The sequence below is a fragment of the Anarrhichthys ocellatus genome, unplaced genomic scaffold (assembly GCF_004355925.1).
Source record: "Anarrhichthys ocellatus isolate YVR2014 unplaced genomic scaffold, GSC_Weel_1.0 scaffold131, whole genome shotgun sequence".
Taxonomy (NCBI): Eukaryota; Metazoa; Chordata; class Actinopteri; order Perciformes; family Anarhichadidae; genus Anarrhichthys; species Anarrhichthys ocellatus.
The window spans coordinates 570,412-596,069 of record NW_022280161.1 but is presented as its reverse complement, the minus strand read 5'-3'; the positions used below and the strand labels follow the sequence as shown (position 1 = coordinate 596,069).

The 25,658-nt window shown below is 39.9% G+C and overlaps 1 protein-coding gene across 1 annotated transcript in view; it reads left to right on the top strand.

Moving 5' to 3' along the window:
* The window catches only part of LOC116399837 (piezo-type mechanosensitive ion channel component 1-like), a 28,042-nt gene extending 2,586 nt beyond the window's left edge, over positions 1-25,456 (top strand). Inside the window, exons 2-4 of the mRNA XM_031877264.1 lie at positions 14,820-14,915; positions 23,329-23,494; positions 23,774-25,456. Of these exons, the coding sequence (XP_031733124.1) occupies positions 14,820-14,915; positions 23,329-23,494; positions 23,774-23,951 (440 nt within the window). The 3' untranslated portion in view covers positions 23,952-25,456. The remainder of the gene's footprint in view (positions 1-14,819; positions 14,916-23,328; positions 23,495-23,773) is intronic.
* The last annotated feature ends 202 nt before the right edge of the window (positions 25,457-25,658 follow it).

Sequence of the window (25,658 nt, the reverse complement as noted above, 5' to 3'; positions counted from 1 at the left end):
ACTGCAGTGTGACTTGTGTTGCCTTTAGTTTTATTTTTGGCAGTAAAGTGGGACCAGCCCTATAAACACAAAAGTCTGTCCCTGACTGAGTGATGAAGTCACAACATTGGCCGGTCGAGTGTTTCACTACTGACAGTTGCTCTTTCAAAATAAATAGGACCATCAGCACTGGGGACCCCCAGGGACATGTGCTCTCCCAACTGCTCTTCTCCCTCTAAACCAATGACTGCACGTGCAGTCTCCTGAGGGCCGACAGGAGACCTGTCTGTTGAATTCCTAAAATTTGCAGATGGCACAACAGTCATCAGGGAAAGTGATGAGTCTGCATCTGCATACAGACGAGAGGTTGTGGTTTAGAACAACCTGGAGCTGAACACAATCAAAACTGTGGTGGACTTCAGGAGAAGCCCCTCAACACTGCCCCCATCACCATTCTCTCTACTGTGGAAACTTTCAGGTTTCTGGAATCCACCAGCTCCCAAGACCTCAAGTTGGCTTCCAACATAGACACCATCAGGAAAAAGGCCCAGTAGAGCTAAGCTGTGAGCAATATGTGCTGAGGTTAGCGGAACAAGCCAATTGGCGTGTGAATTAGTCTCCATAATTATATTTGTCCATAGTAGTCAAATGTTTATTTTTAGCTGTGTCTATTTCTTGGCATGTACATTTGGAGCAACAAAGTACAAGAGTCAAATTCCATATGTGTGTGTGCACACTTACTTGACCCTCAAAAGCTTGATCTTCTTGTGTTGCTTCACAAAGAAATAAAAGAGCTATGGTATAGCTTTGAATTTTCCCACAATCACAACACATTCATTGGAAAAGTAAGTAACTTGTTAAGAATATCAATTAAGAAAACTAAATAATGAAAGAAACTATCTTAGACCTGTAAACTCGAAGCATACAAGATGAGTACACCAGTACATCATCAACCAAAGGATGCAGACCTAGCAATCATCAAAGTTCAAATATTTTTAGCAGAAATAATGTCATCAAAATCAATGGTATTGGATTAGAAGGAACTAAAGCTTGATCTAAATGACCAAGGTTCCCATTGATGCACTGACATCATGTACTGGATTGGTACTGGGCTGAGTAATTGCAGTCTCCACTGAGCTTACACAAAGAAGAGTCATTGTAATCAGTTCCACATAGTGAGGTGTAAAGATTTTTAAATTGAAAGAGCCAAAAAGAGCACTGGGTTTGTGTATCAGAAGAGATACATTTGGGATCTGCATACCTCATATCAAATATCCAATTAGAAACAAAACTACCCGTTTTGAGAGTGTTGTGAGTGTTGTGTATGACTTGCTATGTCAGTGAGTCAGAACCATTCCACATCAGAGCCGTTTAACAAGACTTCATGGCTCAGTGAGAAATACTCAAAGTGTGTGTGAGCTGTGGGGTGTGTGGGAGTGAGTCAGAGAGAGGAGTGCAGATGGTTTAGAAGTTCTTGCTCAGCTCAGACAGAGTGGTAGAGTTTAGGCTTTCATGTCGACAGGACCAGAACAATGAGTTGTAGCTCATTCAGTTCTTCCCAAAGATGTTAAACTCCACAACGTTTTCTTGACTTGAGCTTAGTCAAGTTTTCCTAAGAGCTGGCTTCTTTTTCCTCCTCCGTTTTAATGGTGAAGACATGCTGTTGCTTGTTTGAGCCAACATGCTGAGAGCGTGGCACATTTGGAGAGTTCAGAGCCAGGACAGCATCTATCTCTGAGGCTCTGACTGATCTGTAGTGAAGCATTAACTCATGGAATAGCTGACCACAAAAGTGACTTTACGGGAAATGTAGATATCATGTATGACATGTGTAGATCAGGACAAGCATTGTTGAATTACACTTTACAGGGGACAAGTGAACAACTATCAGGGGTTAGCAAGTTTCCCTCACTAGTCATTTAGTATAGTTTAACACCAAATCTAGACATTTGTATTGAACATAAATACAGAATAGATGGAGAATGTCAACTAATGTGCTCCACTTCCAAAATTGGTTGCTTAACACGCTTGAGACACTAGCTGCCCTGGCCAGTCTGACAACTGACTTTTTGCAAAGATTATAAAATGAGTGGATTGTTCTTGAGCATTCCACCATATTACATGATTCTTATCAGCTGATTGAATTTTCTCAGTTGCCATGAGGACTGTGTGATATTCTTGAAAGCTCCAGAACAAGTAGTGGGTGGGTGAGTTATTTTGTTTCTTCGGGGGCTTATTTAGCCAATTCAATTTTTTGTATTTTTTGCATGACATTGCTTACCTTCATGCACACATGTGTAGGCCTATTATATTTATGTAACATGAAAGTCGCAGGAGATATTTTCAGATGACTCCACTGGAAAAAGATTCAGCACATTAAAAAATGACTTATTAAGGTTAAAAACGGTGGTAGAGGGAGTGGAGCACAGTCAGATAAAGGTGAATAACTTGCAATGGAGGGCTATGTTGAGGGTGTGGGTCTAGGGGTGTGGGGGGCGTTTCTGTTGAGCGTTACACCAGTAATACCAGTTATTGAGAGGGTGCACACATGTAGATTGACTGCACTCTTACACTCACACACAAATTCACTAAACCTTGTTATTGTCTTTGGTTCATGAAAAGCTAATTAGTGGCTATTGGTAAGACCAAAGACTGTATAAAGGAAGTGGGCGTAGTCGTCATGGAGTCACCCATTATTTTGTGGACTGCAGTTTTGAAGCCTCGAGTTCGGCGTTTTGGCCATCGCCATCTTGGATTATGGCCGCCACCACCTTGTGAACGGTAGTTACCATATTAGGACTACAGGCGAGTGATGTAGAGACGCCGTATATGGCTCTGGTAGCGACCTGTCAATCACAGGGTAGCCCCTTAAAGCATACCCTGCTTTATGGTCTATTTTACTGTAAACAGGACCATCATTTACTAGATGAACATCATGCTTTATTGAAGAAAACGTGCGATTGAGACTATAAACTCATTTTTACCATGTTTACTGAGGTAATAATTCAAGTGAGAAGTATGGTCATTTTCTTATTGACTTCTATACAATCTGACTTCTTTTTGCAACCAGAGGAGTCTCCTCCTGATGGCCAGTAGAAAGAATGCAATTTTAAGAACAGGGTCCTGTTCTTAGTTTGTACTTTGAGCGACTTTTATCAATCATGATTCTTTGAAGACATTGGATTACCAGGGTTTATTAATCCCAGCAAAAGTGCTGTTTCATGTGTTTTTCTTTGAATGCATTGTAATGCAAATTTTGCTGTCATATCAACTATAATATGATATTCCCATTCATATGTGATACGGTAGAATTGTGATTTCAATAGTTTTGGATTATATAAATAGCTGAACCAAAGAATTATTGTTTTTAGAATTTATTTCTATCCCCATTTATTAATTAACTATTGAAGCCCATTGGTGCTGTTGGTTTGCAGATTCATCTGCATCTTCCAGACAAACATAGGATTTTCTCCATTGTTGAATATTATACATTCCATATCCTTGCAAATAATACTGTCATTTTTGGTTTTAACAGATCAATTCGAGTTTTTAGTGACCACACACAAAAGCTGAGTTGGAAAGCACCTTCATCACATGTAGCGCCACTAATCTTAGTTTTAAAGATTTGAACATCAGACTTTTTGGTATTTCCTCTCTATGAGGTGTGGAATAAACACCGACTGCTGACTGTGGATGTAAAAGTGCTGCCTTTAGCAGTGATTGCTTAACTCTGTTAAGTTGCTGTTTTTTTTCCCAGTAAAAAATAAATTGGTACAGAGCAGATTTCAACATGCCTGTGCTCTGCCTTTAATATATTTTATATAAAAGGAATGGGCAAGTGGAATAGGAAATACACATTTTCGAGCCAGTTCAAAGCACAATCAAAGTTTCATCTACGTACTTAAATTTTTGGTATACTTCCACGGTGAATGAAGAATCAAAAAGGAAAAATTCTTGATGATTTGAAGTAAATGTGGGACATGTTTAACAACAGCAAAACTATCTCCGTAAACAGACTCTCACATAACTTGCGCTGTAGAGCATCTCAGTATTCATTGAGAGTTCCTTTGCATTGGCTTGTGTCTCTTTCTTGACATTTTGTGTCTCTTTGTATGGGTTTTGCATCACTTTGTAATTGCTTTGGTCTTGTTGTAGTTATCTTTTGTCCGTTGTTGTTTTGCCCCTTTTTTGCAGAAATTTTGCATCTCTTTGTCATCTTTTGTGTCTCTTTGTCTTCTTTCTGTGTCTCTTTTTAGTTGTTTTGCCCCTTTTCATAGTTGTTGGGAGTCTCTTTGTGGTCTCATTGTGTCTCCGCAACTGTTTTAAATCTCTTTGTAGTAATTTTTGACTTCCTATAGTCGTTTTGTGTCTCTTTTTGTGTGGAGACCCCTGGTTGACTGACATTGTGAAGGCCAGGCCTGACACTTTGCTCGTTCATTAATCTCTTTGTCATTGCCTTGTGTCTCTTTGTGGTCATTTTGTGCCTATTTAGTTGTTCTGTATCACTTTGTAAATGTTTTGGTCTTGTCATAATTTTTTGTCTTTTGTTATTTTGCTCCTTTTTATCATAGTTTTTTGTCTCTTTGTCGTTGTTGGGAGTATCTTTGTGGTCTGTCTCTGCAGCTGTTTTGAATCTCTTTGCAGTCGTTTTGATCTTTCTGTTGTCGTTCTGTGTCTCTTTCTCTTATGTTTCTTTGTGGTCCTTTTTAGTCTCTTCCTGGTTGGTACATGTCTATTTGAGTGACATTTTGTAGCTGAAAGCCAGGCCTGAGACTTTGCCCATTCAGTAATGTCAGTAGATTATTCATTCAACGTATAATCCAATTTCTTTCTGCTTAGCACTCTGTAGTTCTTCCTTGCCGCCAAGGACGACACTGGATGCAGTAGCACCCCTGGATGCAATAGCACCCCTGGAAGAACTGAAGGCATTTTTCACACTATATCCCTAGCTCAGACAGATAGAAATATGATTGAAAATTGTCAAATTTTCCCTTTAAGCACAAGGAGAAAACAGCGGAGACAGATAAGAGACAATCTCTCATCACCACATTTGCTAACAGTGTTAGTCTGTGCCGTTGTGATGCCACCAAGGCAGAGAAGATTAGCCATAGCTCATCACGAAAATGGTGACTGAAGATATGCTCCCGTTAAGCGTTGCGGAAGCAGAAGGCTTCCGTGAGCTGATGATTTTTGATGAGCCAGAGTACAAGCTTCCATCACAGCGAACAACAACTACGAAAGCAGAGATATCAGGAAAGCGTAGTCAAATTATAGACTGATCTGCAAAGTGCCAACGATGTAGCTATTACTACAGACTTGTGGACAGCTCTTACCATGGAGTAATATGTAACCATCAGATGGCATCTCTGAAGACCGGCACACCGCAACGTTTTGCGAGTACTCGAGTACTCTATAATAATTTAATGTGAGTATGCGAATTGGGAAATAATTTAAAATGCTCATTACTAGTGGGAAGTAGGCAACTTTTGGAGGCAGGCTGTAGGTTGCCCACCCATTCGGTTATTTTCTTTGCTATTTTTCTATTTGCTGAATAAACAAACAGCTCACTTCTGATTGGATGGGCAACACGTACATTTGGGTGGGCCGAGCCCACCCCTGCTTACATCCACCGCTGTCCTTGTCAGTAATTTGCCAATTACCTGGTCCTCATCCTAAACTGGTTGAAAGCCCCTCGGAAAGTTTATCACCACCTAGCATTTAGACAGGCTGGCAGAGAGGGGTGTGACTGATTCTGCTCTCTGATTACAGACTGGGAGAACAGAGGAGGAATTGAGGCTTCCACACCAAACACTGACCTGCTCTCAACTCTCACTGACTGAGGAGGTCTTTCTCTCTCTCTCTCTTACAAACACACATATACACATGGAGAGCCTCCAGTCTCTAAGAACCTGGAGAAACACATTCCTATATATGGATGGATAGAGTCTGAAATAAGCATGCATTTAGGTCAGACATCCAGCTTTATACAATTCACCTGCCCAATCAGTGATATAGGCAACTGCATACATCCGTCTAAATATTTTGTAACCCTCTTAAACAAAGGTGAAGCTGACTCTTTAACCCGAATAAGTAATGCAGTGGGTTTCCCACTGAAGTGAACTAAATTTAAGAGCAACTGTTAAATTATGTATTTCTTTGTTCATTTGTGGAGTGTTGTTTCAACTGTGTTTTCTTACCGGTGTGGGTGTGTGTGTGTTAATTGCATTAAAGGGTCATTTGGCTTCCTATTAATAGTTAACCTAATGTAAACACACACATTGATAACACTGATAATGCTGAGTGTGGAGTCGACATCTGTCACAGTTTGAGGCTGGGATCAGACCTGATGTCTGTATTCAGTTAAATACATGCTGAAGCCAAAGCAAGTCAGTCATAAAATGAATATGCTTGTGTAGTATCAACTCAAAAATTGATATATCATGAAGTGATTTGATAAAAATGTGTGCGCGGTTATAAATTTAATTAAACCAAAACCATATTCATTATTTGGTCCTAATTTCACATATTGTATTGTATTTAGCATTTCATCAACAAATCTCTTTTATCATTTAAGGTCAGCCACAGAAGAAGGGAAGTAACAAAACTAAGACATTACAGTTGTAGTATTTAAATGAACAAAACTTGTAAAACACTAATGAAATTGCTCAAGTTAAGTGATTAACCACCAGACTGTCTGAATTAATAGTTTCCTGTCATGACAAATCTTGCTCTTTAACTGTTAATTTTACTCTCCAACAAACAGCGGTTTTTCAGCCTGGAGGGTCTGTGCATGAAGTATAATTCATTTGCCATTGTTCATGTTGTATAATGAACAATGTCAGATTATGGGTATTGCCTAATCTCATTGTCATAATTGTGCAAATATATTCCTCTACGTGTGAGTTGTTATAGCGCCCTTAGGGAATATATTCTTTTACAGTCAGACTCATATCATGTCTCAACTATCGCCCGTAACATTCACACAAATAGCTTAAGAATCCTTAATTAAATAAACAAATTGATAATATAATGATCTTTCCATACAGATAATTCCAGTGGTTGCGCTTTGCAATTTATTCACAACCAGTTGTGGAAAGTGGCAGAAATATGACTTCATATATACTCTAATTTTGAAGGAGAGCTGTTTCTGGCTCTCGACTTCCTTGACTCAATTTAAATTTTTTAAGTTGGGTCATAGAGCAAGCTGACATTTTGGTGCGCAGAATTGTATTGCACATGTTCATTCAATGAGACAATAACACAGAAAAAGCATTAACCACGTTTAGGCAGCATTGGCTATCGAACAACGAACTCACACGTAGCAGAATACACTTTTCATTTGCATAAGTAGGACAATGAGATTAGGCAATACCACTAAACTGACATTGTTCATTGTACAACGTGAACGAACAGTGGTAAAGGAATTATACTTTGTGCACAGACACTGGAGACCGCCGTTTGTTCCCAGTGTGAAATGGGAAGTCAACGTTGACTTATTTGCCACATAACTTGCGTACTTCAATACGCAAGTTATTTTAACCCAAAAAATTATATTTTCCAAAACCTAGTAGTTTTGTTGCTCAACCTAACTGAGTTGTTTCCTGTAAAGACGGAAGTTTATTTTGAAAAGGCTGTATGCATGTAACAAGCGGAAATTGACACGTGTTGCTGGCTTTCGTGGGAAACAAATTAATTCATTCATACAAATGCTGTCAGGCTGACATATGGACACTTTTCATTTTTCTTTTATTGGTGGGTGGTTGTTTCTTTCATTAAGTTACATGATGTTTCTGTGGTTTGTTGGAGACACCCTCTGGTCACATGCCCAAGGGCTCCAACCACTCGTGGGAGCAATCTGCACTTCAAGTCAGTTGCATTGTTGCTTGCTTGTCCATTCTCAGAATCTGGTTGATTTGATATCTGTCTGGACGTGGAGTCCGACAGTATCTTAGCATTTTATTGTGTCAAGAGTGTCTAGTCCCAGGTTATTCCACTTAGTGAATGCAACCTGTAATGTTCACCTATATGACCTATATCCCTGTGATGTGACAGACCTTTAACTGTAATCCTGTAGTCCTGGAAGTAGTGCTTGAGTGGTCCTATCTTTGTTCTGGTTTCCTGAACTGGAATCTCAGCAGCTCTCGCTGGGATTTGAATCCGAGCTCCTATTCCAGAGGCTGTAATTTCACCTCTAATATGTCCAGCTCCTGTGTTCCTGTTCAGCGGAACCCCCCCAGATTAATTTAGTATAAGAGAGCGTATCAATACACTGAAAAAAAAAAAAAAAAGTGACATTTACTTGAAAAAAGCTAGGTAACAATTTGCACTCAGAAATTCCGAGTAATTTTTACTCAGGAATTCTCAAGTTAAGTTTACTTACTAGTAAGAATTGTTTATCCAAAATTTTCAAGTAACTTTTACTTGCAAATGTCTTCCTTAGACATAAAATGTACTTAGCGTTCGATAGTAATCTTTACTCAGGCTACCTTTGCATCTAATTACAAAACCCCAGTAAAACTCAATTAGGTGTTTCATGTATATTTAACTAGCTTTTTACTTTTTCAATTGAGAAATATTAAGTAATATTTACACAATATATCTTTTATCTACTACTACTCTACACAACTGTTCAAATATGAACGTTGCATTTTTTTTTTTAAACTGGGCTACTGTTAATTTAATAAAATTGTCTTAACATAAGGCTTCTACAAAACTTCTTTTAAACTACAGCAGCTTTACTTGTTAACTGGTGAAAGAGGTCACTGCTGACAGACACACAAATACCAACATATATAATCTGGTTGGCATTGCCAGACAAAACATTTCTAAATCAGTGCTGCCAATATGAAATTTAAGAACACAAACGTTTAGTCATTTAACAAACACTTTTAATTTGAAACGATGGGTATTGCTTGACAACACTTAGATACACAGATATAGCCCATGAGCAGAAGGCAAGCCTTTGCCACACTTTGACAGTCATCAAGAACCTCTTTTCCCTCTGACGACGAACACGATTGTCAGGAGTGAAGCCTTTCTGTGTTGCATTTCCATGGATGACAAGGATCTTCATGACATGTTGAGCATAGTCCTCTTCAATGACTTCTTTGAAATTCACTAATGTTCACTTTTACATCTTCGAGTCTGATGTGTTCTCAAAAAATTACGATAGTGGGAGAAACAAACAAAAATATTGAATGTGTTCAAATGCGTCATTATGTATCTATTCTCAGTGTATATGAGCCCAACATAATTTTATATAATATTAGATATCTAAACTTTACAAGGCTGGGTAATTCCAGCATGGGTCTTTGTTCCTGCAACTCCGCCCTTTGTCCCAAGTATCTCCAGAAAGTTGGTAGTGCAATTGTCCAATTTCGACAAAAAGTTTCGCTCCAGATGAACTGTGGTTATTCATCTGAACTCATTGATCTGAAACAAAAGACAATAAATAAACATGATCAAGATGAGGTACCTTGCTAAAACAATTAATGCAGTAGTCCTCCCAGTATAATGTACTATTGACAGCAACACAAACTGACTTCAAATGTATATGTCAAGTTAATTAAACTACAACAGTACTATGTTGATTTTACCTTGTGTCAACTGTTGATGTCAACTTGCTGAGAGTGAACGTCCTTTAATATTCTGTGAAATATATAAAGAAATTATGTTAAAACATGAACACACAACATTAAATCTGAATTTGGCTTAAATCTTCATATTGATAGTGGGCTTCACAAAACCCAAGTAATTCCCCCTCCCCCTCGTCGACGGAGCGCAGCTGGTCGAGCACCGTGTCCCCAGGCCAACAACTTTTCAAGGGAGAACCCTGTAAAATCGTGACCAAAACCACCAAAAACATGTCCACAAAATGTAGCGCCCTGAGCCATGTCTGTAATGCTGTCCCAAGTTAGCTAGCATGATAGCCTAACTAGCTAGCACGCTAAACTGACCAGTTCGCTACTCTTCAGTGTTCACAACTCAAACACAGACTTGACCGAAGGCTCAACAGCAACGTAGAGCATTAATTAAACATATAACCTACCCCAATTGCTCCCGTCCATGAAGTTCCTCTCCTCAGGTGAAACGCTGCCGTCCTTGTTCAGGTTCTACTGTTCCGTCGTCTCGTTGAAGAAAGGAGCGCGAAATCTCCTCTGACGTCACCCCCTGAGTACGCGCTATAGGTTGCCAGGTTTTACTCGTATTACCCAAGTACATTTTACTTTGTTGTGTCAGGTAGTGCATTCAATACAGTAGTTTAGTAGATATTACTTAGTGTGAATGATTAAAATGTACTTATAAAAATGAGGATACATAATTACAAACAAACACCAAGTAACACATTAAATAAAAGGTGATATTTTAAAGTAAAAGCACTGGAATGATAATTTCTTGTAAAATTTACAAAAATAATCGAGGTAATAATTACGGGGCCAAAAAGTATTTTTTTTCAGTGTACCTACCAGTAGCTCCGAACTCTAGAAAGGTCGGGGCAAATGTAATTTTAAAGTTTGTTCAGTGCAGAGGAGGATAACAGCTCAGGAGTTTGAATCAAACACTTTTACACAATATGCACAACTATTACAAGTAGATTTTGTAGGAAATAACTGCTAAGAGTGAATGTGCTGAGAGGAAGAGAAACAGAGGTAGAGATCTGAGCCCCGGAATGAAGTGTTGCAACATCCAGAGCCTGCCAATAAAGAGAAATAGAAATAACAAATCGAACCATAACAGCTGTTGCATCAAATACTAAACAAAAATAAATACTCAGTGCCTGAATATTAGACATGCAAAATAAACATAACAGGACAGAGAGGACAGAGTGCTGCAGAGAGATAGGTGTTGTGGTTACTGAACAGTGTTATCACGTCTGTCCATAGGCATCATTTTGGGTGTGTGTGATGATTAACTGGACAGCAGGGTGGAGCTTCTCAACACCCAGCTTGTTCTGTACGTAAAAACAAAGTATTTCTGTTTGGTAAAATTAATTGAATTTTTTCAAAACGTTATTGTGCTTTTGCTTTTATGCTTTCCACTATTGAATTTCTTCATGCCTTCAAAAATACCTTTTGAAACATTATCTGAGATGTTAACAGTTCAATAATCATTAAGACATAACAATACTGGACACTGGCAATTTCGGGTGATAAGCGTAACTTTACCTCGGCTCCTCGGTTGATCTTCACATGGCTGTGCTCAGGAGGATGGCTACTGAAGCTGTGTCCAAAGTCACAATCAGGAACAGTCGATCACATCTTGTCATTGAAAAATTATTAGTGGGCTATGAGCAGTTTGATTAATAAAAATGTGCTATTATCATAACGGAAAAATAGCCTATAATCAACAAACAGTACGATGTTGTTAGATAGTGACTCACTGAACTTGTATAGAGAAGCTTATTTCCACCAGTTCACAGAAAATATTGTATTATGCTGGTAAATTACAGTTATCTGCCGCTATGGTTAACCAACGGCATTAACTGTTAATTTACGGAGGACTTACGGAAGGACGAATATTTAACTGTATGTTACAGTTATTATGAAATACTGTAAGATACTGTTGTAAATCCACAGTAAGTTTACAGCAATTCATTACAGTGTAGAATTGTCAGGATGCGGGTGTTGAGGTCAAGATTGGGTTTGATTTGCCCTGGGCTTTGCAATGTGGTTGAATGTGTGATTGGCAGAATTTGTATTTTATACACTAACTAAGTAACAAGAAACACTTCAGGAGAGAGACAAAGAGAAAGGGATGTGTCAGTGACATCAGTCCCAGGCAATGAATTGGAAACATACACATGTAAATCAAGCTGCAGTAACTGTGATATCCTGGAATTTAATTTGTTTTTTTTCAGGGCTGGGTTTGTTTAGTTAGCGTTGTCCTGCAGATTAAACCAGAACAACCTTTGGCTTTAATGACGACATCAAAAGACTGGTTTGGTGGACACTAAACAATACCCCATTTTGTTTATTGTGACTAAACATTTCTGTTCAAGAATGCTGCTTACCCTGACAATATTGTGCTGCATATCAGGAAATGTAATACAAGTTCAATGTAGATATGGAATCCCAGATTCCTGTTTTATAGTCCTCACCACCTCACAAAACAGTTTTTATGGTGCAATGCAGAGACAAAACTAAAGTGGTAAAGAGATTTAGATGGCAGCCAGGTAGGAGACATGACATTTACAGCCTGCCTCTGATGTGGTCTAATTCCTGCTGACAGGCAGGAAGACAATGTGTTTTATGCTTTAGCAACTGGAGGAAATAACAGAGTGCTTGTGTGTTGGATTCTTTGTCTGTGTTCCAGTTATTGTCCGAGTCATATAATAACTATCATGAAGCAACTCAGAGAGAAAGAAAGACAGAAATAAAAAAAAAAGACAAAAGAATGAGCTTTTAACTTATGTTGACCTTTATTTTAAATCTGTACTGATGTAGTCCACAGAACTTGATGGAAAAAATACTTATATTCGCAATTTAGCAGTAGTGGAGGTTTGTTATGAAGTGTTCAACATGTAAATGGTTCAATCTCTGGTGAACATCATGGGTTCAGCAGATTTGTCGGGACTCTGCCAGTTAGATTTTGATACTTCTGTGAGGGTTTTGGGGTAGAGCAGAGACTCAGGCGCAGACACAGACACAGGAAACAAGGGGAGGTATAATGCAAGGTTCTTTACTGGGCACCAAGCAGTCAAGAACAGGAACTAAAAACAACTCCAACAAGGAGCGGGAAAAAATCCAAACTAAATAAAAAAAGGCAAAGTCACAAACCATGGGACGGAGAGGGTCAACACGAGGGATAAACACTGGAGACACGATGAGCCCACGGGGAGGGACAAGGCCGAAACATGAAGCACCCCGGGGGAAGAACAAACAACAAATAACAATCCAACAACTGGAACAGGGGAAAGCAGAGGAGTATAAATGTGTGTGGGGCGATGAGAAGATTGCAGGCAGCTGAGTTGAGATGAGTGTAGTGTGGGTTTGGCAGAGGGAAAAGCCAGGGGCAGGTGATTGGGCACAGGTGAAGAGAATGAGCACGATCAGGAGAAACACACGCACACACACACACACCAGAGGCAAAGCCTAACCGTGACAACTTCTTTTCTATAGGGGAATATTTCTGCCTGATGTTGGCAAAAAGGTCAGGAGGTCACCTTAACATCAAGTTACATCCTCTGGGAATCCAGACATTTATAAAAAAGGATTTGTTGTCATGGACTGTGATTCAAGGAATTCTTTGAGTGGATATTCATGTGTGTCAGGGAGTGACAAATGAGAATGAGAATGAAAATCACCGCACATTACGTGACTAGTAGTTGTTCAGATATCTTACTCTGGACCAAATTTCATCCACTATCAACAACATTTGATTATTATCAATTAAATTATAAAATGTATGCTACTCTAGTGAAGTAAGCACAGGGGCAATGCTGCCATCTACATATTTATGTATCTATACATCATACAGTATTAACCATGTTGAAGAGATGCCTGATATCCTGTGGTTATAATAACATTCTCACCTGTATGCTTGAGTTTTTTCCTGTATGTGTGCATGTTTTTTTTTTACACATGTGAAGGCTCACAGTTGTGTGTCCGCTGATAGATTTTAAGTAGGACTTGAACTTGAAGCTGGCCAATTAAGGGCCAAACAACAATTTGTAAACCTCTCACCTCCATGCTCAAACTGTGATCTCAACAGGCTGAGATTAGTCCAGACCTTAACCCTTGGTGAGCCAGTAATTATCTCTGCATGTGTTTAACAAGAGGAAATAAACTTGCACGCTTTCTTTATTTCCAGGTCTAAATATTGGCAGATCGTCTCAATTCCTTCAAGCCAGCAACACCTCATAAAATCCCTCTTGTTGTACCATATGTGCAAGAGAAAGACAGCTGTGGAGCTTTCTCTTCTTGGAGAACTCTTCCTGACAAGTTAGCCCTGTCTGTGGGCTCTCGCTGAGATGAAATGATGATAGTGCCACAATGTAAATCACACGCATTGTCCTCAAGGTCACTGCAGTGGCTTTTAATAAAGTCATAAATTATTCCCTCAGGTCATTATTATAAAAGCAAAGTTTCCAAAAATTGGTCAGATCAAATGAACTTCTAGTGCAGATCTTCCGCACCCAACTACAGTGATTATATAATGTGCTGCCAAAACATGCATGAACTAATACGTATTAGTGTGCATTCATCCTGTGTGCAGTAATGAAGGGTCTGCACTGCTAACTAAATGGACTGTACTATAGTGCTTTTCTAGTCTTTCCGATCACTCAAAGCGCTTTCACACTACTTGTCATCATTCACCCATTCACACCCTGATGACACCTGCCTATCAGATTCTATCACATTCATACACCGTAGGCACAGCTACAGGAGCAATTTTGAGCAAGTGTCTTGCTCAAGGACACATCGACATGTGACTAGCGGAGCCGGGAATCGAACCGCCGATCCTGCACGACCCTGCTCGCCTCTTAGCTACAGTCGCCCACATGCTGCTTTCACTATGCTGCCTGTGTAAACAAGGTGTTAAAGTCTGCAGTAGCAAAAAGAACACATGAATGTGTCAGGTATTAGATTAATGCTCTGACTATTCTTTACACAGTTTGACAAATCCTCACACACTCATTCACCAAGTCCTTATTCCAAAACAAAAACGTTTTCTATCAGTGTCTACCAAAACAAAAGACTGATCTTTTTTTAAAGGTTTGGTTTCATGTCTCTTTCAAGACCAGAAGTTCTGGGTATGTAAGATCATACTGCACATGCAAGAAGCTCGTAATGTATCTCTAAATTAATGCTGTTGTTTCACTCTGGTGTTTGTCTTTGCAGCTTGTCTTTTTCGCTACAACATATTGTCACTGGTTCACTTCCTCTACCTGCTGCTGCTGCCGTGGTTCCTGAGTCCCAACAAGCACACAATCAGAGGTGAGATCATCGTTTGTATGTCAGATCTCTTATGGCATTTTACACTTAGTTGCTTTTCCTCAGTACAAAAAGAAACAGTGGTGAACAACCCCCTATAAAATAGGATTATGCAAGAAATAAAAACTGAATCCTAATTTTAACGAGGGGCACTGTTGTATTCACACCTCTCACCAGTGTTGATATGAGTTCAGGTTTATCCCACACAATGAGCCTGTTAATAATCCAATTGTTTATAATGAATACTAAAATGACCTCTTCAGAGCCTTCTGAGCTCTGTAAACTTTGAACAAGTCTAACCAAAACAACGGCTCCTTAACATTTCCACAACCACAGCCGGTTTGATTGCTGATATCCATAAATCATGTTTTGTTGAAAGGAGTACAATGAAATGTAACTCTGTATTATCACATTTGAAACTACTTCAGCAGTCAGTATTAATATAACTACAGGCTGGCAGTACTTATTTTCTGCCCGCCTGTATGACAGCTGCAGGACCTTGTGCTCCCACAAGGCAGTCAACAATGGGTGGTCTGTTCTTTCCCTACAGTGTAATGGAAATAAAGTTTTCCACCCAGTATTTCAAACACAGAGACAAAGATATGACATGTGTTAGTACTGACATGAGTCCAAGTTTACATCAAACAAGTCCAGCACCCTTGGTAACAGGGTTTGAGCATTGTATGTGTAAGCTGAGTGGCCTAAATTTAGCAATTTTTTGCACAATCTTTTTCTACTGTGCTTAAAATGAATATTTGCCTCATTTTATTTTTCACAAATTGGAGTGCTGGAATGTTTTCAGTCTATCTTTTGGCCACAAACCCCACAATGGAAGTGTTCCTTGGCTGACAATGTGGATATATGTGGAGTGTAAATGTGCAAATTACCGTGTGACAGAGCTCAGACAGACTAAGTAGACTCCAGTAATCAGTAGTTTTTTTCTTGGGGCACAAACATGATCCACGTAAGTACATGAACGCAAATGACGACACCTGGTCCAGCCAAACCCAGATGAACATAATCAACATAGAGTTAATCACAGCGTTTCCATGACCACAATAGTAAACAAACATGCCCTCTGTGGAGGAATGTGTAAGTATCAGCTTTCTCTTGTTGTTTCATGCTATTGTGCCCCTAGCTGTAATTCTCAGGCTGCAGCTCAGGCTTCTTGACACACTCAGAACGCAGAGACACGCAAAATTGATTTTGCGTACCGTGAAGCTTGCCTGGGTCCAGACCTTTGAATTGATTAGAACTGATTAGTCCGGCATCGTGACATGAAACAGCAGTTTCTCGATAAAGAAATCACAGCAGGTGACTAAGAATTAGCACCAGGGCGGGACTATTGCAGTTATCAAGCCATTGTTGAGCTGTTGTCAAGCCATGTCAACCGTTGTTAGCTGTGCGCTGTAACCAAAGAGTAATAAAACAGTGGAGACCGCTACATACAACACTGTTGCTGCTACGATGGCTGTTGTGAATTGATTAAAAGTACAGAAGAGCACTCTGATTTGATGCCTGGAAAGATTTATTATTTACCTCCATCTTTCTGCTACGAGATACCAAGTGCACACTCTGGCATAGCTTCTATTTTCCGCGGTTTCTTTGTTTATCACGACCCCTCTTGTGTACTCTTCTCCAGCCTTCCTTATTTATGTCCATAACCAAAAATATTAAGCTCTGACTGACACTTTGGGCTGTTGAAGACTAGTTTTGAATTTGATATGACCCCCATGATTTACAAATTGATTTTACATTTATGGCACATCTTCTCAATATTGCCCGTCATCGTAGGCTAGTTCTGTTTTTATTAACTTTCTCTTTTAACTCGCTTAAAATATAGTCAAAAAGTATGTTGTCAGGGTTGTCTTGACTCGTGGCAACATACAGTATGTCTTGTCGTCCTAAAAGCTGGATACGGTAGTTTCTAGTGATTGGTTTGCAAAAATCGAACACCCACCCCCCATGGAAATCGATTAGAGTGGTGTCAATAAAGATGGAAACGAGTGAAACGAGTTGACAGTTCTGTCTGATATCTGATAACCTCGAAGAGTCTGTGTTCATGTACTCTTTTGAACCATATTTGTGAACTTATTCTTGATTTTGCCTAGTTAAACAATAGAGATTTATTTTTTTAAGCATTTTCTACTATAACAGACACATTTTTGCATCCATTTAGGGAGGAAGCTGTGTGTGTTGTTTAAGTTCACTTATTTCCTTGTATGTGTTCACACTGCCTCTTTTGTTCTACTTTACTGTGTATAATCTGCATGTGTTGTGTAATCTTACATTATTGTCTCAACCAGTATTAACTATGGTTAACAGTTTAACCTCAAACTAGCCAATCGATTTCTCCCAAAGATAGCCCAATGCTATATCGAGACTTTCATAGATTTAGCTGGCCCAATGCTAAGATAAGAAAGGGTTATACATACTATGTATAATGGTCATACCATAGTAGATGTCTTCACCATGACCTATTGGTTTGTGGACTGCCGTTTTGAAGCCTTGAGTTTGGCATTTTGGTTGTCACTATCTTGTTTTTTGGCTGGCTCCATCTTTGCTTTTTAGGTGGAGCTAAGTACAACCGAATGCTGAATAAGACATTTTAGGCAAACAAAAGGTTACAATTAACTTTCATGAACTCAAAACAAACTGAAAAGGTTAGAGTTCTATGACAAAAACACAGATGAAAAAGACCAGACAACGCCATGGTGGCGACCTGTCAATCACATGGTAGTTCAGTATTGACTGAACCCAGAACGCAACACACAAACTCTGACGAGCTAGTCAGAGGGTTAGTGTTCTTGGGGCTGATCCAGTGGCTAATAAGACGTGAACGAGGTGCTGGCTTTGATGGCTGAGTGTGAGCAGACAAGCAGGCAGGAGACTGGAAATCCAGAACAGCAGACTGTCGGGGGGAGGTGAAGTGAGTGTTAGCTCAGGAGCAAAAATACTAAGAATTCAGAGAACATGACGTATAGAGACATTTCTATGAAAGAATGACACAAATCTATGACTATCTAGGTAACAATGGGACCTGCAAAATAACGTGTTTACTGATTAACTTCTCAACCAACTACAAGAGTAGAATGCTGCTGACATATGTATGCATAAGCAGTTATGATCTAGATGATAGTGTTTTACTAGTTTGGTCAATGTTTCTACTGTGGTCATTCATCCCAGTTCATAGATTTTTTGCCTTCCTTTCCATTCCTCCCTCCTGTCTTCTGCTCTGGTCATTAAAATGTGTAGAGATTATTTTATTTTGATAGGAGAATAGTTAAAGAGAGACAGAGGGAGGAACAGAGAGCAACGGGGAGTTCCCCTAAAGGAAAACCCACACGGCTGCCAGGACCCTGACACGTGCACACAGACACTGTCATACGCACAGACACAGACACACATGCTCATACACACACGCATAGACACACGGGGAAAATCAAGTGACTAATAGGAAGCAGAACTGTTAGGCTCTGGGGAGGATAAAGAGACAGTTTAAGTCAGAGCTAGATATTACTCAACAACTGGCATGTGTTCAAGTATTGAATTATACTACTATACATCATGCATACGTCTGTTATTCTTAGTTATCCTGTTAGGAGGGGATTGAGAGTGTTTAAGTTTGAGGATGGTGATGTCAGACCAAAGTCTGTATGGTCCTCAGAGGAGTAATCTCTATGAACTCAGTGATGCTGTGATGTTACACATTTAAAGTGTGTTTTTTTTCCAATCTCTTAAGTGATGAGGTCTGGAGTACACCAGTATATGTGACTACTTGAATATTATACATTAGCATTTATTAGCACATTTAAAAAAACGTTTTATGAAACAAAGCATATCTTCACGTGTTGGATGTTGGATGGTCTGTTCATTGCACTTTACTCAACTAAATACTACTTGCACTTGATTGTCCGGCCTTCCATCTGTTTGTCCGGTCCATTCAAGTGAGCACGATATCTCAGGAATAACCTGAGGGAATTTCCTCAAATTTGGCACAAACGTCAACTTGGATTGAAGGATGAACTGATTAGATTTTGGTGGTCAAAAAAGGTCACTCTGACCTCACGTACCTTTTATTATGCATTTACTTGTTTTAGTCTCCTAACACAGTAATGCATATTGGACATATACGCAATGGGGGCAACTGTGGTAGAGCAGGGTCGTTCTTCAATCAGAGGATTGGAGGTTCGATCACCGGCTCCGCTAGTTGATGTATCCTTGGGCAAGACACTTAACCCCAGATTGCTACCGCAGCTGTGCCTACGGTGTGTGAATGTTATATGAATGTTAGATAGTCCTGATGGGCAGGTGGCATCTTGCATGGTAGCCCCTATCATAAGTGTATGAATGGGTGAATGTAGTGTTACAGTGATTTGAGTGGTTGGAAGACTAGAAAAGCGCTATACAAGTACAGACCATTTACCATTTTACCATCAACCAGATGAAAGGCATAAAGTGGAGATTAGACCCTATGAGGAAATGATGAATTGGAGAGCCTAAGTCAGAGATGGAATGGAAAGATCTGAAATGACAGACAGAGGCAGGGTCTTGTCATTATGCTTATGCATATGCAGTGTACCTTTGTAAGTTGTGACAGGCAGAATTATCTAATAAACGATTAAATATATGAGAGAATATATCAGTGGATTCACTGTGAGAAGAGGAGGCAGGTCCCAGGTCACCTTGTTGTGAGCAGTTTCATATACTGTAGGAACTATTTTATTCCAATCAAAGTTCCCACATGAAACTGCTCACAACAAGATTTGTGGAGTATCTGCATCATGAATTCTGGCAAAGACATTGCTGTTGAAATTTTCAAATGTTTTTTTTGGCACTTTGAGCACAAAAAACCGACTGCCATATCGTCCCATTAAATTCGAGAGAAGCCAAACATCTCTCCGGCTAATATCTCCAAAACAATCTAGATTGATGAATAACAAGGAACTGGTACAATTAAGGTTTCAATGGTATAATATGTTTGTTTTTTAAATAAGTAATTCTACGCAACAAAACACTTTAGGAAAAACATGACAAATGTATGTATGTGTATTATGCACAGTAACTCAACAACACTTTAGGACACGAACACCGGACTCGTGGTTGAAATTCCTGTGTTGTTTGACCCATCCATCTCCTCTCCTGCCCACTGTCAGGCTTTCTCACTGTTTATCAGTGCGAAAGAGATCACGTCATCAGCGCTGACCATTGTATCTATAGTCATGTGGATGTGTTTACTTTGTGTGTCCATAAAGAAAAAGGATCCTAACCGTCTGTTTATTGGTATTGTTTCCTTGGTGCCAACAAGTAATATTACCACATTCCGTGCCACCACCCCATAATGCAGGTCCTGGTCATTTCATGTATTTCATGTAAGTCTCTGCACTCTGCTGTTCTGAATGTTGTTAAAGATGAAAGTGTTGTAGCCAAGCAAAACATGCTGTGTGATACCTCCATACTGTAATCTAGTTTGTTGTGTGCCATTAACTGGACCTGCAAACTCTCACAGAGATAAGACAGTTTGAGACATGAAAAGACAGTGATGAGATGAGATGGTATGTTGCCAGGTTGGGATGTAAATAAAAGATGAAAGCTGTTTATGTTGCATGTATTAACAAGTCTAAATGAGAATCAAGGCCACAGAGCAAATCTAAGCAGGAGGAAAGGTGCCTATGCTGCTCTGTGTCTGTTATTTGCGAACATGTCATCCATTAACATTTTAGAAGTTGATAGAATATGAAGACATCTTTTTGCTTTGGAAACTTTCTTTGGACTATTTAAAACAGGCAGTATTCTATATTCTATATTAAATAAACAATTACATTTATGGGAACATTTATTGCGGAGGTTTAGAGAGTCTTTAGTTTTTTGTTTAGTCAGCATACTGACATAGAGGTGAGCTTTACTACAGAGCTTTACTCGGTCAAAATCAACATCTTTTATGATGTTTCCCAATCATCTTCTGTCCTCTATCAGTGCTGCAGCCACGGTAAAGAGCCAGTTGTGGCTGTATCTGTAGCAGTCCTGTCATGTTTAACTAAATCAACATGTACATTTTCCATACATTCTAATGCCAAAAGGCCATGATTTAAATAGGTAGGCAAACCCAGCAATGATCCAGATTCCGTGTTTGATAGGGGCTTATTCGTAGGCTTATTTGTACTCTGAGCAGGTCTGTCCTGGGCGGGGTTTTTTGGACTGGTTTTCGTCACACTCCTCCCATCTTTTTTCTGAACGCATAGCTCCTCCTCATGGATGCCAACACAAAGTGATTGATGGTTCAGCAGTGAACATGAACAGTGAAGGAAGTTAACATGAGAACAGGATTTTCTAGGTGCTCTGGCTATTTTCATACTGACATTCAAATAGAATGGGTGTTTGTTGGTTTCTGAAAGTTATAAAAAATTGAAATTTGAAAGGATTCTTTTATTGCTTTGTCTAAATACCTTTTGAGTTTATCCATATTTAGTTCTTGAAGTTGCATGAGTGGATTGCTCCCTCCAGGTGGGGACGGAGTGCCTACCTCAAGCGAAGGAGTTCAAGTATCTCGGGGTCTTGTTCACGAGTGACGGTAAGATGGAGCGGGAGATCGACAGACGGATCGGTGCAGCTGCAGCAGTAAAGCAGGCGCTGCACCGGACCGTCTTGGTGAAGAGGGAGCTGAGCCGGAAGGCAAAACTCTCAATTTACCACTCGGTCTACGTTCCTACCCTCACCTATGGTCACGAACTCTGGGTCGTGACCGAAAGGACGAGGTCGCGGCTACAAGCGGCCGAAATGAGTTTCCTCCGTAGGGTGACCGGGCTCAGCCTTAGAGATAGGGTAAGGAGCTCGGTCATCAGGAGGGAGCTTGGAGTAGAGCCGCTACTCCTTTGCGTCGAAAGGAGTCAGCTGAGGTGGTTCGGGCATCTAATTAGGATGCCTCCTGGACGCCTCCCACTGGAGGTTTTCCGGGCACGTCCAACTGGGAAGAGACCCCGGGGAAGACCCAGAACACGCTGGAGAGATTACATCTCCCAGCTGGCCTGGGAACGCCTCGGGATCCCCCAGAATGAGCTGGAACATGTTGCCGGTGAGAGGGAGGTCTGGGTCGGCCTGCTTGACCTGCTGCCACCGCGACCCGACCCCGGATAAGCGGTGGAAAATGGATGGATGGATGGAAGTTGCATGAGTGAGAATAGCAAGAAGGTTTTTGTTTCTAACCTGCCGCCCAGCTGGGTTTGTTGTGTGTGGTGTTTACATGTTCTTCCTGTGTTTGTCTTGATTTCCTCCAGGTGCACTCACAGTCCAATCAAACCTAAACATATTTCCAGCAAGAAGTTAGGAGGTTTCAAATGCTAGTTTTACCTCTAGTGTGAGTCTCAAGAATGATTTTGAGAAATATTGTTCCATTAAGGAAATGGCTTGAGAAGACGTATGTTTCGAGCAGTGTTTGGTTTGAAAAATGTCTTATGATAATCAGCTGTGCCAGTTGCCACTTTCGCTTTGCGGCTCAGCTCCATTAGGCTCTGCCTGCCTCACTAAATTCTGGGTCGGACAAACAGGGATGTCCCAGATGCTATGTCCATGTTTTTCTACAGTCTGTGGTCACATCTCTCCTGCCCCCTCCTTTCTCAAAAAGAAAAAAAAGTAAATGACAAGTTTGCGGAGAAAGAGACATGACTACAACAAAAAAGGCTAAAGACCTATATATGATACCTTCTGAGTAAATCAGGAAATCCATGCAACCCACCAGTTAAGCTGCTGTACATTGTAGTGACATTGAGAGTTCATCTTGGTCAGTGGGCGAGCACGTGACTAATGTGAAATTTAAGGAAGCTGGTAGAAGTTAATTGGAGTAGTAAGAGTTCAAATTGAAAGATATGGAAGAAATTATAACTTTTTAGGGTTTTGCTTGGTGTAGTTTATTAATTATTTTACCTAGCTTTGTTTTTTTAACACTCAATGGCTGACTCAGGCAGGAAAAGGATTTGTATGAACGGTGTTCCTGGCTGACAGCGAGTGGATCTACAGATTAACTAACACGCTTTCGCCGGTCGCGCCGGCCGGCTTTCGCGTGGACCTTAGCTGGGCCTCAGCTGTTTTTTGTTATTGTTCCGGGTTCAAAAGGTCACACATCCCGTTGTTTGTTACGTGAGCGCAGTCCACCGAAAACATTATATTTCCCACAATTTAAGCTTCTGCATTTTCCAAATGCACTAGTATTATTCAAACGTATTGTTTGGTTAGTAAGCCTCGTACAAATAACCGTAGCTCAGTAGGACAGCATAGAAGGCCCAGGTATAAAATGCACGGCCTGCCACTGATGCTAAGTATGATTTGTCTGTATTTGACTCTGTATTTATGTGACATTTTACTGTACATTGAGGTCTGTTTCATCTCCATCCTCTGTCTTTCTTGTCTCTTTGTCTTCCAGGTCACACGGGACAGTTTATTAGAGTGGTTTTCTGTACCAGTCTACTATTTGTACTGGCTCATATCTGCTTCCAGACAGTACTATACACATATCCTCCTCTCAACATCGCCATAGGTGATAACTGTTCACAATGGGACACCATAACCAGACATATAGGACTGTCCAGGTATGTAACTAGTGAAGCACCAGTTATACGTGCCACTGTCATTGTCAAGACAACAGTCTGATATGCTACGAATTAGATATGCCCACATATTTCAAGTAATATGAGACAGGAGACAGGAGCAGATTCATTTTATCTGCCACCACAGGAAGAAGACATGTAGAATATTTTAGGAAATATCAAAATATATAATTTTTCAGTTGCACCTACCTGCAGGTGTTTGGAAATGGGAACATCTTTGACCTCCCTTAACATCTACATATGCATGTCTGTGTCTCATAGGGTTCCCTTGGATGATCCTTGGAGTGTGTTACGCCTTCTGTGTCCTGACATGGGTGTGTGTGTGGTTGCCTTGATAACAATCGTCCTCTGCAGAAGATTGGTCAGGAACAGAGAAATGGTGGCTGCTGCCAACATTACATCGGTGAGTCATGTGTATGTACAGTATGCAAGATTGTGATACAGTATGGACCCAGGGGTTGCTGTGTTGTTGGGTTAAAAAAGTCAAAGTTGATACAGTGTTTGATTAATTATATGGAGGTGCTGTTTTATGAAGCAATTTAACTGGATGATTACGGTAGTAAGCCTCCTTTACTTAAGTAAGGTTTTATGGAGCAGGTTTGCACGTAACAGTGCCTCATCAAGGTGCCAGTAACTAATTAAACAAGCCTGAGTCCTGGGCAGGCCTTAATTGCATTAACACGTTCTTGATTGAAGCTCATGTTGATTAGTAACTTATAGAACTGGCTTAGCATTAGGCCCAGAGTTTAGTTTTCCATCTAAAGCCACTTTCCCACTGGATAAACCCCCTGGCAAAAAACACTATCAACCTCTGACATCTGGCTTTTGTGTTTAGTAGGAAAGGTTACAATCGGTATATATTCATGGGACAAATTTCTCTGCAGTAGCCATGCTGTTTATCGGCCATAGCTTCATTCTGCAGTGGTGGAAACAAAACACCCGGTTGAACATGCTAATTTTGTTTATCTTAGAAAGAGAAGAAGGAAATACAAAAGGAATAATGTAAGGGGAAAGGAAGATGATTGCTGTATTCAATATGTGATATTCAATTTAAAATTTACAAACTAACAAACTCTGTCCGTAAGATAAAGTAAAACATAATTTGGATTATATTGAAGTGTACTGGAGAAAAAGAAGAAAATCTCAAAAATTAATTTTATTCAAGTAATGCAAAAGCAAAACTGTAGTTCAATAACTGAACCTGGTTACTTTCTCATTCTGTAAAATTGGTTTTGTCATGGTAAATCTCTAGGGCAGTGTGATATTTCACATTTGATTTATTATTATGATATAAGTGTACGTTTTTGTTTTGTTTTTTGAAGTTCACAAACAGGAGTACACAGCAGGATTCACCTCTGATCCAAGTGTCATTTGTTTCACTTCTCATTGTATTGACCAGCTCTAAGGCTTGCCTCCATGTTGGGAACACTGGCCCTTGGTAAACTTTGAGACACAACAGGCATAGTTGGCCTGATGTTAGCATGTAATGGAAAATCCAAAAACTGGTATCTGTGGTTTCTCACAGACCTCAGGATGGATATGGGCTAGGAGACCTAATACATTTACAGTAGTGGGTTTTTGTAGTCTTTAATAATTGTCTCTAATTATTTACATTTTTCTTGTATTTGGTCTTGTTCGGTGTGTGTTACATGTTTCTTGGCATATGTCTTTGAAGTGCTTTAACTATATCTTCATCTTAAATTAATGACTTTGTTTGTTTAAGATGGTCCCAGAAACGGTTAGTTTGTTGATTTTTCAACTAACTTTATCTTGTTTTTGAGCTGGTGCGCTCATTTAATTAACTGTTTATTAAGTGTGTACCTTAGTGCAGTGATTCTCAACTGGTGGGTTGCGATCCAAAAGTGGATGGCAGAGCCGTTTTCAGTGGGTCGCGGGCCTTTGACTGACACAAAAAAAAAAAAAAAAAAGTGATTTTATTTTGAAAGGCATTTTTTATGCAGCGGAATTATTCCAGCATTTACGGCACTTGTTCAGCGGTGCAGGAAAAACACCGACCAATGCGTTGTGAATCACATCACGTGATGCAGCTCAGCCAATCAAATATGGGTATTCTGACAAGTTTCCTGATTTGAGTGAGATGTACACACACCGTGACACACACAAGGAGGAGAGACCAGGATATAGA